Raw genomic sequence first — 17,621 nt, forward strand, 5'->3', positions numbered from 1 at the left:
TGTCTTTGTTTCTCCCAAAACCTTCTTATGTAGTGTATCTCTATCTAAATCCTGTAGGCCTACAATGCCAGGGACACTGCCCAGTTGGAAATTTCCCAAAGCCTCCTGGAGAAAGATTCCCTTCGTCGTAAAGTGTTTGAGCTCACAAATGAAATTTGTGAACTCAGGAAAAAAGCCAGCATGGGATATTTAGTGTTTACTGTAAGTTATGATCATGGTTGGGCTTAGGAGAGAAAGGGAGAAATCTATACTTTCCCAAATGCCTCTAGCGTTATCCTAATATTTGAAAGCCTGCGTCACAAAATTCAAAATGCAGCTATTATAGAATAAATGGAATTTTATTTTGTGTTCTCAATTTTCCCATTTAATTTCTTTTTAAATAGCTGTTTCCTTCAAGATAAGGACCATAAATAATAAGTACTAGCATTATCTTTATTGCAAAATTGCAGTAACAGAATCTTGTAAATCTAAAAGTATTTCTCCCCTCTTTTACTTTGCAGAAGTCTAGGGAGGGTCCCTTCTGCTTCTGTGGGCTGAAATGTATCTTTTGCATGATGGTTGTCTTACCTGCAACTCTTCCTCCTGTTTCCCAAGGTCATTTTACAGACCTTCACAATGTTCTCTTTCATAACTCACTGAATTACACTTTTATCAGACAGAATATTAATGCACTGTGTGTATGTCCTAGGTCCGTGGAGGCGAACCTATGACACGTGTGTCACAGGTGGCATGCAGAGCCCTCTCTGTGGGCACGCCTGCCGTCGCCCCACTCCTAGGTCTTCAGCTGGGTTTTATAAAACCTCTTTGCTTTAGGCCTCTGTTGCTGTGTGTAAAAAACAAAAAAAGGTTCATTCAATCAATCAATTTCAACTTCTCACAGGAAAAAAAAAGATCTCGCAAAGTTGGAATTGATTGAACTTTTTAGTCACATTCAGTCTGCTGTTACCACCGCAGCCATGCCCACCCAATGGGCCACACCCACCCAGTGGGTGGGCCACACCCACCCACGCCCACCCAGCACCCGACGATACATAAGTGAGTTTTGGGTTGCAGTTTGGACACTCGGTCTCTAAAAGGTTCGCCATCACTGTTCTAGGTGGTTTGCAAGGTACACTGACTTGCAACATTTGGAATAGATTATATATTCTAACTAGGAAAGAACAGCATGAGCATGCTTGGGATAAAATTGGGCTTTGCATGCACTTGTGGTATACTGCCCAATATGTGTTACAACTGGTACTATCCTTATTATTAGCAGGAAATAATGGCAAGGGTATAGCTAAGGCTGGTGACTTAATCTACAGCAGTTTATTTTATCAAAAAAAAGCATTATGTGAAATTATTGTGAGAAGTGAAAGCCAGTTATCTAAGGGTCATCTGTTGGCAATCATGGCATATGAAAGATGGTGGTTTGCCATGTAAGCCTCACAGACTCTTCTCTGTCTTGTAAATCAAGATATTCTTCTGAGGGGACACTTTCAATTTCCTTAGGTACCAAGGAGTGGGCCTCCCATCACTGAACCCAAGGACCATTGTCCAAAGAGAAAGCAGCCCCTAGTACGAATGCATGCCATCTGTCCTCGGGAAGACAGTCAGGACAGCTTGATGAGCATATCAGAGGTGTGTATTTCAATCCTCCACCCATCTTCCACTTTTGTATCTTCTTAAATTTCATGGGTAAGGAGGGATGGTGACCCCTGCTTGTGAAGTTGACCAAAGGTCTTCTGTGCAAAGCTCTGGGAATAGCTCTGAATGGGGAAATTTGAGTTCAATCACAATGGATGGTACTTATGACCTGACTATCCTTTTATTTTGTAGTCTTGGTCAAGTCATGAACAAAGGGACAGTTTCCAATCATGCAGCCCAATCCCGCCTTGTAAACTTTCTCTACAGAGAAGAGCCATGCAAGACAACTCACTTTCTTGGAGGTAAGTATTTCAGGTATTTGTGGAGGTATATCATATTTTGTGCTAGACTGAGTTTGCAGATATGACAAAGAACATTCTAGGTTTTTTTCTGTGCTGGGATAAAATGTTTCACTTGTTTATCTCTCACAATGTTGAGAGGTAAAAACTGACTCCTTTAAATCTTCACGTTCCATTGGATTCTGTAAAATAAAATCTAATCTCCAATCATTCAGGTATTTTGTTCCACTAGAATTAAATGGACCTATTCTAATAGGGACGCGGTGGCTCAGTGGGTTAGGATGCTGAGCTTGTCGATCAGAAGGTCGGCAGTTTGGCGGGTCGAATCCTGAGTGCCGCTTAACAGAGTGAGCACGCCTGTTACTCGTCCCAGCTTCTGCCAACCTAGCAGTTCGAAAGCACATAAAAATGCAAGTAGAAAAATAGGGACCACTACAGTTGGAAGGTAGCAGCGTTCCGTGCGCCTTTGGCATCTAGTCATGCTGGCCACATGACCACGGAGACGTCCTCGGACAAGCGCTGGCTCTTTGGCTTTGAAACGGAGATGAGCACCGGCCCCTAGAGTTGGAAACGACTAGCACGCATGTGCGTGGGAACCTTTACCTTTACTGTTCTAATAGAAGTTCAAAGTTCCTTTCAACTCTGTTATTCTGTTAACCGTTATTTATGACAGGTTAAGAACTTTGTAATAGTGGATGATGAATATCCTGTGAAAGGGCTACAATTTCCAGTTTTGTTTCTGGAGGAGCTGTGGTGGCGCAGTGGTTAGAATGCAACATTGCAGTCTAGTTCTGTCCACAGCTAGAAGTTAAATCCTGACTGGCTCAAGGTTCACTTAGCCTTCCATCCTTCTGAAGTCAGTAAAATGAAGACCCAGATTGTTGGGGACAATATACTAACATTGTAAACCTCTCTGAGAGTGCGATAAAGCACTGTATTTAAATTTAAGTGCTATTGTTATTGCTATTTTCCCTCATCTTGGAAGGATTTAACAGGTTAAAAATATCCTAAAGCTGTATGCAATGATGCTATGTTTCTTGACAGTCCATTTCACTGCAGTGTAATCAAAATAGGTTTGTGAGAGGTGGAGGCTCACAAATACTGTTTGGAAGCTGCATGAAACACTTAAAATTTAGGATGGCTATTTTGGGCACAGAGGAAATAAGAGAATGTTGAAAGTAGTTGTGCACACTGAATTGTTATTTCAATTTAATTTCAATTCTTTGTCAGTCTATTGCCCTTGAGGACCACTCGGAGGCTTCAACTTGTGCAGAATGCAGCTGCGCGGGTTGTGATGGGGGTTTCCCGATACTCCCATGTAACACCTCTACTCCGCGAGCTGCATTGGCTTCCGGTTGCCCTCCGGGTGAGATTCAAGGTGCTGGTGATGACCTATAAAGCCCTAAATGGCTTGGGTCCGGGATATCTGAGGGAACACCTGCTGCCGGCATCAAATTCCCTTCGTCCAGTGCGCTCCCACAGGGAGGGTCTTTTCAGGGTGCCACCGGTAAGAGATTGCCGGCAGGTAACACCCAGGGATAGGGCCTTCTCAGTGGGGGCGCCTGCCCTTTGGAACCAGCTGCCAGTGGAGCTGAGGACTGGCCCCGACCTCCGTTCATTCTGCCGGGGCCTGAAGACCTGGCTCTTCGAGCTCTCTGGCCCAGGCTGAGGATTAATCTTATTTTAACTGGGGTTTTATTTAGGCAGGGACACATATAATTTTTTTTAAAATTTGTTTTTAACTTTTGTATTTTGTTTTTTTAATCACCTGTAAACCGCCCTGAGTCCTTTGGGAAAGGGCGGTATATAAATGTAATAAAATAAAATAAATTTCTAAAGCTTTTATTTATATGGTATAATATAAAATAATATGTAACATAAAATAATATATGTCGAATTATATATTCAGTCAAATAAATAATATGGAGATGTGACTAAGAATATCCCTGGCTCATGACTGAAACAGCTATGGTGATCTTTTGAACTTGAAAATATGTCTCAAAAGGCCACAAGACATATCCCTTTATCCTTTGACCTAGATCACTGAGGAAAACCTCTTGGTCCTGGCATGTCAAAAATTCTGAAAATGTCAGATTTGACTCTGCTGCCCCCCCCACACACAAAAGAGAAACAATTCTTGAAATATTCTTTATTTTTAAAAAATATACAGTCCAATCATGTATGTTATTACGTATCACATAGAGAAATTTCCAATAATTTGCAAAAATGAAATACAAGTAAAATTCAGACATATACAAAATAATAATAATGAAAAAGCAGATTCATCATTTTTCTATAAGTAATTGAGTTAGGGTATGGCTGGAAGGAGAGACACATATGAAAGGACTCCTACCTTGAATGTTTCTCCCATCATTCTACCTGATTTAGAGGAGTGTCAGTCATTTAGCTATGGTGGACCTCACGTTCAATTAAACATTTAAAAAGACAATGATTTGCTAAGAGCTTGTAAAAGGAGAAAAGAAAGCAAGTGCCCTGGCCCACACTTCTGAAGTATTCAATAATATGGTCCTTAACTAAAAACTTGGCTATTCGAGCTTGCCGGCCTGGACTGAAGGTTTTGGGTTAAGGTTTTAATTTTTAAATATTTTGGGGCTATTTAATTTAATTTAATTTTAACCTGTATATTTTAATTTGCCCTGTAAACCGCCGTGAGTCCCTCGGGAAAAGGGCGGTATATAAATCTAAATAAATAAATAAATAAATAAATAAATAAATAAATAAATAAATAAATAAATAACTTATGACCTTAAATGACTCCCACGTTTCTGTTGCTAATCAAGATAGTTGTTAAGTGAATTTTGCCCCACTTTATGATCTTTCTTGCCACAGTTGTTAAATGAATCACTGCACTTTTAAGTTAGTTAACATGGTTGTTAAGTGAATCTGGCTTCCCCATTGACTTTGCTGGCCAGAAGGTCACAAAAGGTATCATGTGACCCCAGGACACTGCAACTGTCACAAATACATGCCAGTTGCCAAGCGTCCGAAGTTTGATCATGTGCCATTGTAACTTTAAACAGAACTAAACTAATGGTTGTAAGTTGAGGGCTACCTGTACAATAGATTGTCAAATAAAGGTTGTGGCCCAGATTCCCCTCAGAATAAAATGCCCATCCAAGGCAGCTCCAAGTCACACCAGGCCTTCAGTCTGGAAGCCACTTCAGAAAATGCTCTTAACTGCCCTCACAGCCTCCCAAAAGAATGGGAAAACTCTGACAGCTTTTGTTTTTTCCATTCATATGTTGTTATTTCCCTCTCTTTTATGTCTCTTCTTGAAGCAGTTCTCAGGAGTTCCTGGACGAGGAGTTTTCTCTCACCTCAGCTGAAGAGAAAGGGAGGGATTCCTCTTTTGAATATGACATGGGGAGAGATGGTAAGAGTTTCCCACAGGGAAAACATTTTCCTTGTTTTTTCTAGCCTGTGGAAGAGGAAGGGAAAAACGCCCTCCTTAATGTATTTGTGAACCTGCTTTTTTTTTTGTCCAAAAGAGATTCTAGCAGTGCCACTTGGAAGGATCTATTTGCTAAAGCCGTCATAATGTGAAAGCAAATTCATAACATAAGTAATAGCAAATTAGTTTTAAAGATGTTCAGAATTAAATCTGTGTTAAAGAGGCGGTGGGAAGGGAAGGTCCAAATCAGCCTGGTGCTTTCCAGAGCTTTTGGACCTCTGGATACTTAGCCAGCTTGGCCAAAATTAGGGAAGACCTGGAAATCCTATACTTTTTGTTTCTCTTTTTCTCCTACTATAATCCCCTACAATATGGGAAACTTATTTCGACTTTTGCACTCGAAAGCCATGTTCAATTTCCCTCCCATTGTTTTTCTTCCTTAAGGAGAAAAAAATTGGGAACTCATATCTAGCAAGGCAGGGAAAAATACAATGAGCATGCATTGAAGATTACTTACTAGTCCTGGGCTAAAAACCAACCACTGATTGCTTTGCTCTCATGTGTTTGAATGTATCTTTCTTACAGATGGCTCTTCCCTCTGGCTCCACATAGACCCTTGCACCTCTGAGAGGTAAACACACAGACCCCAATGACATGGTTTTATTTTATAATGTCTTACGGTCAAATTAACAAAAAAAGCTTCTTTCAACATATAAAAAACAAGAAAAAAGTCAAGGAAACGATTGGTCCATTAGTGGGAGAATGTAGCAAGAAGGTGACAAGCCACAGGGAGAAAGCAGAACTACTTAACTCATTTTTGCATCTGTCTTTACACAAAGGGGAGAAACACTCCAACCTATCAAAAAACATTAGAAACACAAGTTAAAATAGGCAAGAAAATGGTAAGTGAGCTTCTGTCCACCCTCGACGAGTTCAAATCACCAGGACAAGATGGACTGCACCCCAAGGTTCTGAGGGAACTGGCAGATATGATCTCAGAACCACTGAACTACATCTTTCAAAGATCCTGGAGCACTGGGGAACTATCAGAGAACTGGAAAAGAGCTGCTGTAGTTTCATCTTCAAAAAAGGGGGGAAAATAGCTCCAGGAAACTACAGACCTATCAGCCTGACCTCAATACTTGGGAAGATTCTGAAAAAGATAATCAAGCAACAAATCAGAGAACACCTAGAGGCAAACAAAGTTATTACCAAAAACCAACATGGATTTGTCAAAAACAGATCATGCCAGACAAATCTTATTGCATTCTTTGACCAGGTGACGAAATTAGTGGACCAGAGGAATGCTGTGGATATAATTTACTTGGACTTCAGCAAGGCATTTGATAAAGTAGACCACAACCTACTACTTGATAAGATAGAAAAATGTAGGTTAGACAGCATCACCACCAGATGAATTTGTAGCTGGCTAACCGGCCATACTTAGCATATGGTCCTCAATGGAACTGCATCTACATGGAGGGAAGTGTGCAGGGGGGTACCCTAAGGCTCTGTTTAAGGCCCAGTTCTCTTCAACATCTTCATCAATGATTTGAATGAGGGGATAGGTGGGGAACTCATCAAATTTGCAGATGACACCAAGCTAGCAGGAATTGCCAACACTCCAGAAGATAGGCTTAAGATACAGAAGGATCTTGACAGACTTGAACATTGGGTGCTAACAAAATGAAATTTAATGGTGAAAAAAGTAAGGTTCTACATACATTAAGGCAAGAAAAATCAAATGCACAGGTACAGTATAGGAGGTGGTACCTCACAATAGTAGCAACTGTGAGAGGGATCTTGGAGTCATAGTGGACAATCACTTAAATATGAGCAGCAGTGTGCTGCAGCTGCCAAAAAAGCCAACACAGAGCAAGCATGCATTAACAGAAGGATAGAATCAAGACCACATGAAGTGTTAATGCCACTTTACAATGCCTTGGTAAGGCCACACTTGAAATACTGCACCCAGTTTTGGTCATCATGATGTAAAAAAGATGTTGAGACTCTAGAAAGAGTGCAGAGAAGAGCAACAAAGATGATTAGGAGATTGGAGGCTAAAACATATAAAGAATGGTTACTGGAATTGGGTATGTCTAGTTTAATGAAGAGAAGGACAAGGGGTGACATGATAGCAGTGTTCCAATATCTTAGTGGTTGCCTCAAAGAAGAGTCAAGCTATTCTTCAAAGCACCTGAAGGCAAGACAAGAAGCAATGGATGGAAACTAATCAAGGAGAGAAGCAACCTAGAACTAAGAAGAAATTTCCTGACAGAACAATTTTTTAACCAGTGGAACAACTTGCCTCCAGAAGTTGTGAATGCTCCAACACTGTAAGTTTTTAAGAAGAGATTGGACAACCATTTGTTTGAAATGGTATAGGGTTTCCTGCCTGAGCAGGAAACCTCCAAGGTCCCTTCTGTTATTCTGTTCTGTTAAATATGGTATTGAAAAAAATCCAAAGACAAGGAATATGAAGTGAGATAATCTAGTTATATTTTTATAGTATTTTATTTGTATTGTGTATACAGTTTGTATAGTTTTATCCTTTTAATATTGTAAGCTGCTCAGACCTACCCTGTGGTAAGATGGGTGGTCAATAAATTTAATAAATAAATAATAAATAAATAAATAATGGAAAGAAGGTTTTAGCTGCCCATGTTCTCACTTGGCAATCTAGATCAGAAAGAATCAAAGAATCTAAGAGCTCTGATGAATATAATTGATTGGAAGAAAGTTATTACAACAACACAAGGATTCCAGCAAGTATCCTACAATACTTTCAAATGAGACACCAATATATAGGCAATTCAGGGAGGCAAAACCTGTGTCTGTTTCCTCCCAGTTGTTTTCATATAGAAAGCCAGAAGCTTGGGTGTGTTTTTTTAATGAAGGGAGGCAATCTGTATCTGTCACTGTTTTAACAACTACAATATCCATAATTGTGGGGAGTAACTCAAGGACAAACTGATTGTTAGCCAAGGAATCTACAAAAGGCAAATATTAAAGGTATAAAATAAATTTTTATTCAGGCAAAAAAGAAAATGTGTGATCCTGTGGATATAATTACTTTTATTTAAGAGTAACTCAGAGTCATGGGTCTGTATACATAAGTACAGGTAATCCTCAAGTTACAGCCATTTGTTTAGTGACCATTTCAACGGCTTTGAAAAAGTGACTTAATGACCATTTTTCACATGTACAATGGTTACAGCATCCCCGTGGTCACATAATAAAAATTTAGACACTTGGCAACTGGCATGTATTGATGACCATGACAGTGTCCCAGGGTCATGTGATTATCTTTTTCCAACAAGCAAAGTCAATGGGGAAGTTAAATTCACTTAACAGTCATGTTACTAACTAAACAATTACAGTGATTCACTTAACCACTGTGGCAAGAAAGATCATAAAATGGGCCAAATTCACTTAACAACGGTCTTGCTTATCAATAGAAATGTTGGGGATCGATTGTGGTTGTACATTAAGGAGTATCTGTATATGTTCACAGAAGGTGTCTTTTAAGGGATAAAGTGTGAGGTCTTGGAAATGACACTGTATTCTGGTTATTTCCTCTGTTCTTTTGAGGCATTGCTTCAGAGCATTATTGGTGTCCTTTTATGTCTATTAATGTGTGGCAAAGAAACAGACTTTTATTCCAGGTTTAAATAAAGCGTGCCTACAGGCCATTGCCCTGCTCTCTTTGAGAGTTGCCTATTCATGTCCAGTAGAGATTAGAGATGTGTCGTTTGCTTGATTTATGCAGAACTGCCAAGATACTGTACCATAGGCAGCAAAATCTGGTAGCCACTAGATGGCAGGAAAATGTTATAAAGTTTTACAATGGTCAAAGCACCTGCTTAGTTTTTTTCCTCTGCCCTATATTTTTAAAATATTAAAATATTTTTAATAGGAAGCTGACATCCTGCAGAGTAAAGCAAAGCACCACTTTTAATTTAAGTATTGCCTCTGGCCCTTTCAGCATAATAATAATAATAATAATAATAATAATAATAATAATAATAATAATAATAATAATAATAATAATAATAATAATAATAATAATAATAATAATAAGAAAGATGCCTGCAAACAAGCCCAGCAAAAAAGATGAGAAGAAAATAGCAAGAGTAAACTGGAGCAATAGAGCCTACTGAGTAGGGAGCAATTGACTACCACTTTGTCATAAGTAAACAGATATTTGTAATTGGACATACATACTATTTTATTATAGGCAACCCTCCCTATTATAGCCATTTCATGCAACTATCCATAACATACTATAAAAATTTAAATATATAAATCAGTCCCAAAATATTCCCTGCCACTGATTTATAATATCTAATGATGGACATTTCAAGTCCATAATAGCCATCCTTGATCTAAATTTGGTTTAATCTTCACATTGAATAGCCACAGATAAGTGTTTCTGCTCAGTTAAGACCAGCACAGAAGCCAGTCTAAAGTTGGAGAGATGCATCAGTGGGAGAAGCCAGAACCTATATGGACTTTATCCTGTCTGCTTTGTTCTCCTCTTAGTGTACCCATGCGCCGCCGACTTGCCCAGCGCTTTCCAAGCCGTATCACAACTATTGCCTTCCAAGCTGATGCCTTGTTGGAGCAGATCAGCATCACTGGGGGCAACCAGACTGGCATCTTCATTCATCGAGTCACTCCTGGATCTATTGCTGATGAGATGTCTTTGTCACCAGGCCAGCAAATTGTGCTGGTAACACACTCCTACATCTTTGTTGTATGCCGTGTTCTACATTTCTGCAAGATCTCTAAGGGACAGTGGGCTCTAGCAGATGATGCAGTGCTGGCACTAGAAGAACGTAACCAGCTGCTGATCACACCTCAGCTAGGGCTTTGCAATTGGGGTGCATCTTGCCATTAATGCTGTTTCCTCAGTTTAAATTGCAACATATTGCCACCTTGTGCTTTAAGTCTGTTTTCCCATTGGAGGGGATGTTTTTTCTCACATTTCAGCTTGTTGGCTTCCCTTATAGATTCTATCAAAGTTCTAAAAAAAGTGGTTCAAATGCAGAACTGCTAGCAGGGCAACATTATAGGTCACAGGGGTTGACAATGATGTAAGTTTGCCACTATTATAGTCACCGATAATAAGCTTTTGAAGGTTTTGAATGATTTGGTTATATTTGCAGGCTACTAGATTACCTCTAGGATTTCCCCCAAACAATGGATAAATGTTCATAAAAAATTGCAGTATACATCAAGAAGAGGTTGAGTGGTTCTTGTTTTATTTTCTGGTTGTGAAAAAAGGGGAAAGATTTGTTTAAGTTGTTGACTTAATGGAATCAAAGGAGGCAGGACAAGGCATCCAATTATGGGCCAGCTTGAAAGGGCAGCTAACCAACACCGATTATGGCAGTTCTCTGTGCTCTGAGTCAGAAAGGGACAGTGCTCACAGTGTTTGGTTGGCTGAAAAGATGTGCGAATCACCCTTAACAGCCAGTCACAATCTCAAGTGTGTTTTAACTAGATTGAGAAGAGAAGGGAAACAGAAAAACTGCTCATCTGGGGGAAAAACCTCCACAGTGTATGTATTTGTGTAAAAATGACATATTTGTCTCTGGATATGTTTCTCATTCTAACGCCGTCTCTGTCCACATCCCTGTTTAAAGGAAAAGCTCAAGATTTTATATCGGCTGACATGCAATCAGTGCCTGAGAAAGAAAACAAAATAGAAAAAGGAAAGCATTCTAAGTGGTGCTGAAGGTACTTCCGGCAAGCCTGCAGCATTAGCACATAGAATGGATCGTGGTTGCTATAAAAATTCCATAGTAGTCCTCAGGGGATTCATTAGCAGTTTTAGGGCTGGTAAAATGTCATCCTTGTACTGGAAAGTCTTGTGGATCTTTTCCAGTCTGGATATCTTTCAGCTGCCTAGACTTTAGTTTCAGGAATTCAGCCCTGCCAATCTGCCCATTTCTGAGACAATGTAAGATTGTTTTGCTATCATTCATTGAACTAAAATCACAGCTTCTGAAAAGCTCAGAATCTACTCGGCCAGTCGGAGCAGTGACGGTGAAATTGTCAGGGTGACACAACACTGGAATACTTCAGGGCAGAGGTGTCAAACTCAATTTCATTGAGGGCCACATCAGCATTGCAGTTGCCCTCAGGGAGCCGGGTGGGTATGGCCAGGGTAGGTGTGGCCTACTGGGTGGGTGTGGCTAGAGTGCGTATGGCCTACTGGGTGGGCGTGGCCAGCTCTACATCGTTCGCATCAAGGGTGCCTATGGGGCCCTGGGCAGGAGTGGGACAGATCTGAGGGTCTCTGGCAGGAGGAGGGTCTCTGGGCCAGGGCCAAGGGAGTAGGGGCCGTTCCCTCACTGTTTCCAGGATGGCTTTGCGGGCCACACCACTTCGCGGGCCGGATCCGGCCCCCGGGCCTTGTGTTTGACATGTCTGCTTCAGGGTAAATGTTTTATAATTAGCTTGGAACAAATTAGTTTATTTGAAAGTAAATCCAGAGCTTTAGCTTATTATTAAAAAGAAGCTTACTGGTTAAGTACTTTTGCACAGTTTTTTACTGTAGTGTGAGTGGTTAAACAAACCACCTCCCACAGTTTGTTTAGTTTTATATTTGAAATGTAATGGTTGACTGTTGCTTTTCTATTAAGTCAAGGAGCACAAAGGCCATGAATCCCAGTTCAGCTATCATACTAAGTAAACCATAGGCAAAAATCCATTGTTTTGCTTTGCTATTTTTGCTTACATGAGAATCAAATGGGAATGATTGGGCAGGATGCACTGACATGTGCTAGAAGAAGAGAGCCAGTTTGGTGCCGTGGTGAAGATGCAGCCCTAGAAACCAAGAAACTGAATTCTAGGCCTCTCTTAGGCAGAAAAGCCAGCTGGGTGACTTTGGGCCATTTACTCTCTCTTAGCCCCAACTCACCTCACAGGGTTGTTGTTTTGGGGGAAATAGGAGGCAGAAGGATTAGCTATGTTTTCCATCTTGAATTACAGATATAATTTGGGATAAAAATAATAAATATTATAATCACTTACAAATTATGAAGGATTTAGATTTATTCATACATCCAAACTGGCCTAATTTCAAGGCAGTAGCTGACAAATTGTCACAGTGAGATTTTACTAAACAGTGAATCATGTCCCATAATTTTATGTCATGTCTCATTTTATGGGACATAAAATGAATGAAACTCTACTCTAAGCTATGTAGTTCAGCTGTCAGTTCCATGGTAAAACTTTCTGTATTTATTTATTTATTTTTATTACATTTATATCCCGCCCTTCTCCGAAGACTCAGGGCGGCTTACAAGCTTAGCAGTAGCCTTCATTCTATGTATATGCCTGCTTGTTAGGGCTTTCACACACACCCCAAGTGGCATTATTACAAAGTCAGCTTATTGCCCCCAACAATCTGGGTCCTCGTTTTACCTACCTCGGAAGGGTGGAAGGCTGAGTCAACCTTGAGCCTGGTGGGATGCGAACCTGCACTAATTGCAGGCAGCTGGTGTTACTTAAGGAGGCATTAGCCCACTGCTCCACCAAGGCTCTTTAATTAGAGGGCTAGGGAAAATCTCTAGCTCCAGACTAAATTATTTTTCTTCCTAAACTCTTGACAAAGAAGATACTTTACCCTTATACGTCTTGCAGTGTGTGGATGGAAGAGAGGGAGAGGACAGGGGCATCTTATCTCTGGTATTGTCAAGCTGTTACCATTTCTGTAAAAGTATGATTAACATGGGAAAGGTCTTTCTTGTGTCTGAGCTGAGCCAGGTTGCAAGTGTTTGACTTCCTCAAACAGAGTCTCTTTGATCAACATTTCAAGTTCTTTGAATATATAGGTGGATTATGGAGTCATGGAACCTGGTTTCAAAGCTGTTTTAGAAGATGCAACTCTTGAGGAGGCTCTTTGGGTCCTGGAAAAAGTGAATGGATTTTGTTGCTTGTCTGTGAAGCACAACATGGAGGGTAAGGATATTTGCTTGCCTTGGAGAAGGTCTATTTTCTGTCTCTCTAAAGGTGACTGAGGTATGACTTCTATTAGACCTCATGATAAGCTATACAGTTAATAGAAATTGGGCTTTGTTGATAACTCACACCATCTATCCTTGGCCTACATGATAGCTTCAAGGTACAAAAGTCATTTAAAAAAAAGTATGATTCAAGCATGCTGGTGATCGGGTATTTCTCCCTCTTAGTGGGATTCTGCAATGAAGTAAGGCAAATAGTAGATTTGTGAGTACCCTTAAGAGTGGCATACGGGAAAACAAGAAGAAGCTTTCCTGTATTATACCACCCAAATTAATGTAAAAGATTTAATAATATTTGAGAATGAGAGAGTGGATCATGTTCCATTATAATTAGTATGAAGGAGGATCTATTCAATGCAGGAATTCCTTCCCAGCATTTATGTTTTTTCCCAAATCCTAAGAAAAATCAGTTGAGAAATCAAGAAAATGGGAATAAGTTTTAGCCAGGGTAAGCACTGACAATGCTAGCCAGGAGGTGCCTTCTTCTATTCTGTTTGTAGCTTTTGGATGGTGGGGTGGTTTTCTGATAGGTCCTAATAAGCAAAGTTCTGAGGAACTTACTGGTTGGGGCTTCCAGCACCCAAGCTGGTGCAACAGATGACATTGTGTATACAGGGAGTAACTAGAGCCGATCTAAGAGGTCCTCACCTTTGGCACCAATTGGATGGCTTTGAGAGTACACAGTGCCTTCTGGTCACATATTATGAAAAAGACAGAATAATGTGATTTTGGAAATTCCTGAACATTCCTGGGATTTCTAGTTTCTCTTTCCTGGATCCTAAAGATGAATTGGAAATTGGAAATACAGTATACTCTTGATTGGGCCTCAGAATGTATTCAGCTGATTTTGGTATCTCACTGGAGATGAATATGGAAGGCAAAGGACCTGTTTGGGAAGTAACTGTGCTCTCACTTATTTGCCCTCAGTCCCACCTGACGTGTGCTATTGCTACTTAGATTCACAGTTTCCAACAAACTTCATCTTACTAGGTTACAAGAAACTACTGACTGACCTGGACTCAAAGCTGGTGACATCTGGTGACTCCTTCTATATCCGATCCAACCTGTGCCTTGAGAAACAGGGTCCTGGGGATCTCTCAGTAGATTGCCATAATATTCTGCATGTTACTGACACCATGTATGAAGGCCAAACTCAGTGGTGTGCTTGCCAGGTGAATCCTTATACCATGAAAGACATGGATGCCGGTACCATCCCCAACTACTTCCAGTGAGTATGATCACCTCAGTAGGTCCAAAGGGAGTACATTCTTGTCTATCTCATATAGAAGTGCATATCTGCTTTCTTCTGCCTTATACATTTCTGTCCCTGTTTCTTTGATATAGGGCACAACAGCAACTCATTGCCCTCATTCAAGGATTGGCCCAAAAGAACATGATTTCCCGGAAGGTAATGAGGCAACGTTTCACTCTGCTTTAGGCAGTTAAATCTGCAAGTTGATTTAGACTGCTAACTAAATTACAAAAATGCATTTCCACCAAGCTGGACCAAGCTGGGGGTAAGGAAGAGGAACTCCATACTTCACTGATCTCCCTCCACAAGAACAACCTAGGAAATGGATGGGAATAGCAATTTTGGAATTATCAAAAAATTCAAAAAGAACTCTTTGAATCATGGCAATTAACAGATGTAGACTTAACCTTATAAAACAAATGCAATTAAAGACTTCACTCACACCCAAATGAATTGGCATCCATAGAACTCTCCCACCCAAGCATGCTTATACAGTAACTGACATAGTAGAAAGTTGTTACTGAGCCGTTGTGGTGGTGGTGGTGGTGCAGTGGTTAGAATACAGTATTGGCAGGCTAATTCTGCTGACTGCCAGCGGTTCGATTCTCACTGGCTCAAGGTTGACTTAGCCTTCCATCTTTCCGAGGTTTGTAAAATGAGGACCCAGATTGTTGGGTCAATATGCTGACTCTATAAACCACTTAGAGAGGGCTGTAAAGCACTGTGAAGCGGTATATGTCTAAGTGCTATTGTTATTGTATACTGCACAACCTCACATCTCCTGTATGTCCTGCACTGATGATATTCTAGTAGTAATCCAAAACTGCAGCCCAGAGAACTCTAACAATACAACCTGGAGCACCAGATATGCTGCACTATCATAGCACTTGTTCTTCTACTAACTAATATGTGGGAGGCATCTGGGTGAGAATTACTTGAGACAAAGGCTTGGTATGAAAGCCCTTTGGGGACATTGTTCTATAGGAGCATTGCTCCTATAATTGCCCAGCTAACCACTGCCATAACTTCTGGGCTAGCTCTATACATTCTAGGTTTAATAAAACACCTTCCCTTTTGCCCTTAGAATTCCAGTTCACAACGCAAGTTGGTCCGTATTGTGAGCACAGGCAACAGGATCAATCCACTTTGGTCAACTATGGAATGTAGTTTCTCAGAGTCAAACAAGCCAAAAGGCAAGTTCAACTATTGCAAAATTGTTTATAGTTGTTGAAAATTATCACTTGACAACCTCTTTAAATATTTATCTAGGTAAATTCAACACAGTGAACTTTTGTTTCTTTTTTTAAAGAATACATGCCAAGGATTGCACTCTAAAGCATCTATTGGAGATAACTAATTAATTGGCTAATTAAAAAAAGTCTCTGATACTTTCTGGAAGCTTGACCATTTTCTAAAAAAAACCATTTTGCTGTAGTAACCAGGTTACTTATCACAGACCCACTGCAGCTATTGTGTTCTAGTTTTTTCTATTCTTGACAGTAATTCTAAAGAATCTTTAATTGTGACAATTTAATAGATGCCTTCAAATATGCTTTCTTAAAATATAGCTACAAATAAAAAAACAAGCAGTGGATGAAATCCACAAGCATTTATTTCTCTGATTGCTTTACTCTTTTCCTTCTAGTGAATCCCAGGAATTGTGTCAGTCTGATGCCATACACTTTTGTCAGGCATTACAGACCTGGGAAGCCACGTCCAGTACTTGTGGTGCCAACACTTTTGAGGAAGATTCTGGCTGACAAGCTATGTCTTTCCAGGGAATTCGAAAAATGTCCATCAGGTATACAAGGATCAAGTGGGTTTGGTGGAATTTTGCAGAAAAATATTGTTTAAGTCCTGGAAAACTCAGCATCTGAACTTGAGACAAAGTTAGTGGAAATGTCTAGCTGATGGAAGTAGAAGAGAGTGCATTGGCTCACAATAAACTTCACAGTTCCTGTCTATGGAGATTCTCTGTCATTCAGGTCATGTTTGTCTCAAAGATGCTTTTTCAAAAAGCAGTAGAATAGAGTAGAATAGAGTAGGATAGGATAAGATAGAATAGAATAGAATAGAATAGAATAGAATAGAATAGAATAGAATAGAATAGAATAGAATAGAATAGAATAATTTTATTATCACTTTAAATGTACACTAATCAGCATACATTAAAATGAAATTTCATTGCTTTCGGCTCTCAAAGGGTAACTACTTCTAATATACACTACAAAAACATGAGAAAGAATTATGCATATACCCACATACTTGGAAAAAGCACCTTTAAGTTCACCAGTTCATGCTCAAATAATTATCTTGTCCTAGAACATAGAATATTTCTTGATACTGGATTTTCTCATTCTCTTATGTATCCAAACATTACTTTTAACAGAACATAAGAAAAAGAGATTTAATTTGGATTCTACAATTGTTCAGAACTATGCCCTCTCATTTTTGTTCTTCCTGCTCCTGCAGACACTCAGAACACAGAAACCTTCCATGAAAACAAAGAGTTGAATGGCAGCTCTTGTGTTCCTCGATGGGATATGGAGCAGTTAATGCAAAAGGTATTAGAGGTTGCAACAACAGATGTTGTATTTGGATATCGGGTGAGGGATTAAGATGCGTATTCAAAGGGATAGGCAACCTTGGCTCTTTTATGCTTCGTGGATTTCAACTCCCAAAATTCCTGAGCCAGGAATTTGAAGTCCACGAGTCATAAAAGAGCCAAGGTTGCCTACCCCTGCCTTAGGACTACAAATATTGTTTGGTGGTATCTATTGTGTATCGGGTTCTGAAGCGTAGTGAAGACGCCAGGCAGATCATAACTGTACTGAGGGGTTAGGGTGTACATGCATTCTTATATACCTTCATACAACCAATCAGCTTGAACCCAACAATCCCGCCACTTTGGCTCGCGCCAGAACTGTTACGAGTTCAATACAAGTGCAGGGGAACTGTTAGTTCCCAATACACATGTGAATAGATGTTTCCCAAACCTC

The 17,621-nt window shown here is 40.0% G+C and overlaps 1 protein-coding gene across 6 annotated transcripts in view; it reads left to right on the forward strand.

Annotated features, from left to right (window-relative positions):
- CARD14 (caspase recruitment domain family member 14) overlaps positions 1-17,621 on the forward strand; it is a 39,075-nt gene that overhangs the window by 18,912 nt on the left and 2,542 nt on the right. For 5 of the 6 annotated variants that reach the window (XR_014491312.1, XR_014491313.1, XR_014491314.1 and 2 more), the window contains exons 9-20: positions 58-201; positions 1,492-1,620; positions 1,819-1,928; positions 5,225-5,319; positions 5,923-5,968; positions 9,880-10,069; positions 13,182-13,308; positions 14,361-14,598; positions 14,715-14,778; positions 15,707-15,815; positions 16,268-16,423; positions 17,095-17,186. Coding sequence is in view for 3 of the 6 variants with exons in the window: in XM_083353602.1 (XP_083209728.1) it covers positions 58-201; positions 1,492-1,620; positions 1,819-1,928; positions 5,225-5,319; positions 5,923-5,968; positions 9,880-10,069; positions 13,182-13,308; positions 14,361-14,598; positions 14,715-14,778; positions 15,707-15,815; positions 16,268-16,423; positions 17,095-17,186 (1,500 nt within the window). In the remaining 3 variants the exon portion in view is untranslated. The remainder of the gene's footprint in view (positions 1-57; positions 202-1,491; positions 1,621-1,818; positions 1,929-5,224; positions 5,320-5,922; positions 5,969-9,879; positions 10,070-13,181; positions 13,309-14,360; positions 14,599-14,714; positions 14,779-15,706; positions 15,816-16,267; positions 16,424-17,094; positions 17,187-17,621) is intronic. The other variant, XM_083353603.1, reaches the window with a different exon arrangement.

The sequence above is a fragment of the Vipera ursinii genome, assembly GCF_947247035.1.
Source record: "Vipera ursinii genome assembly, chromosome: 2".
NCBI lineage: Eukaryota > Metazoa > Chordata > Lepidosauria > Squamata > Viperidae > Vipera > Vipera ursinii.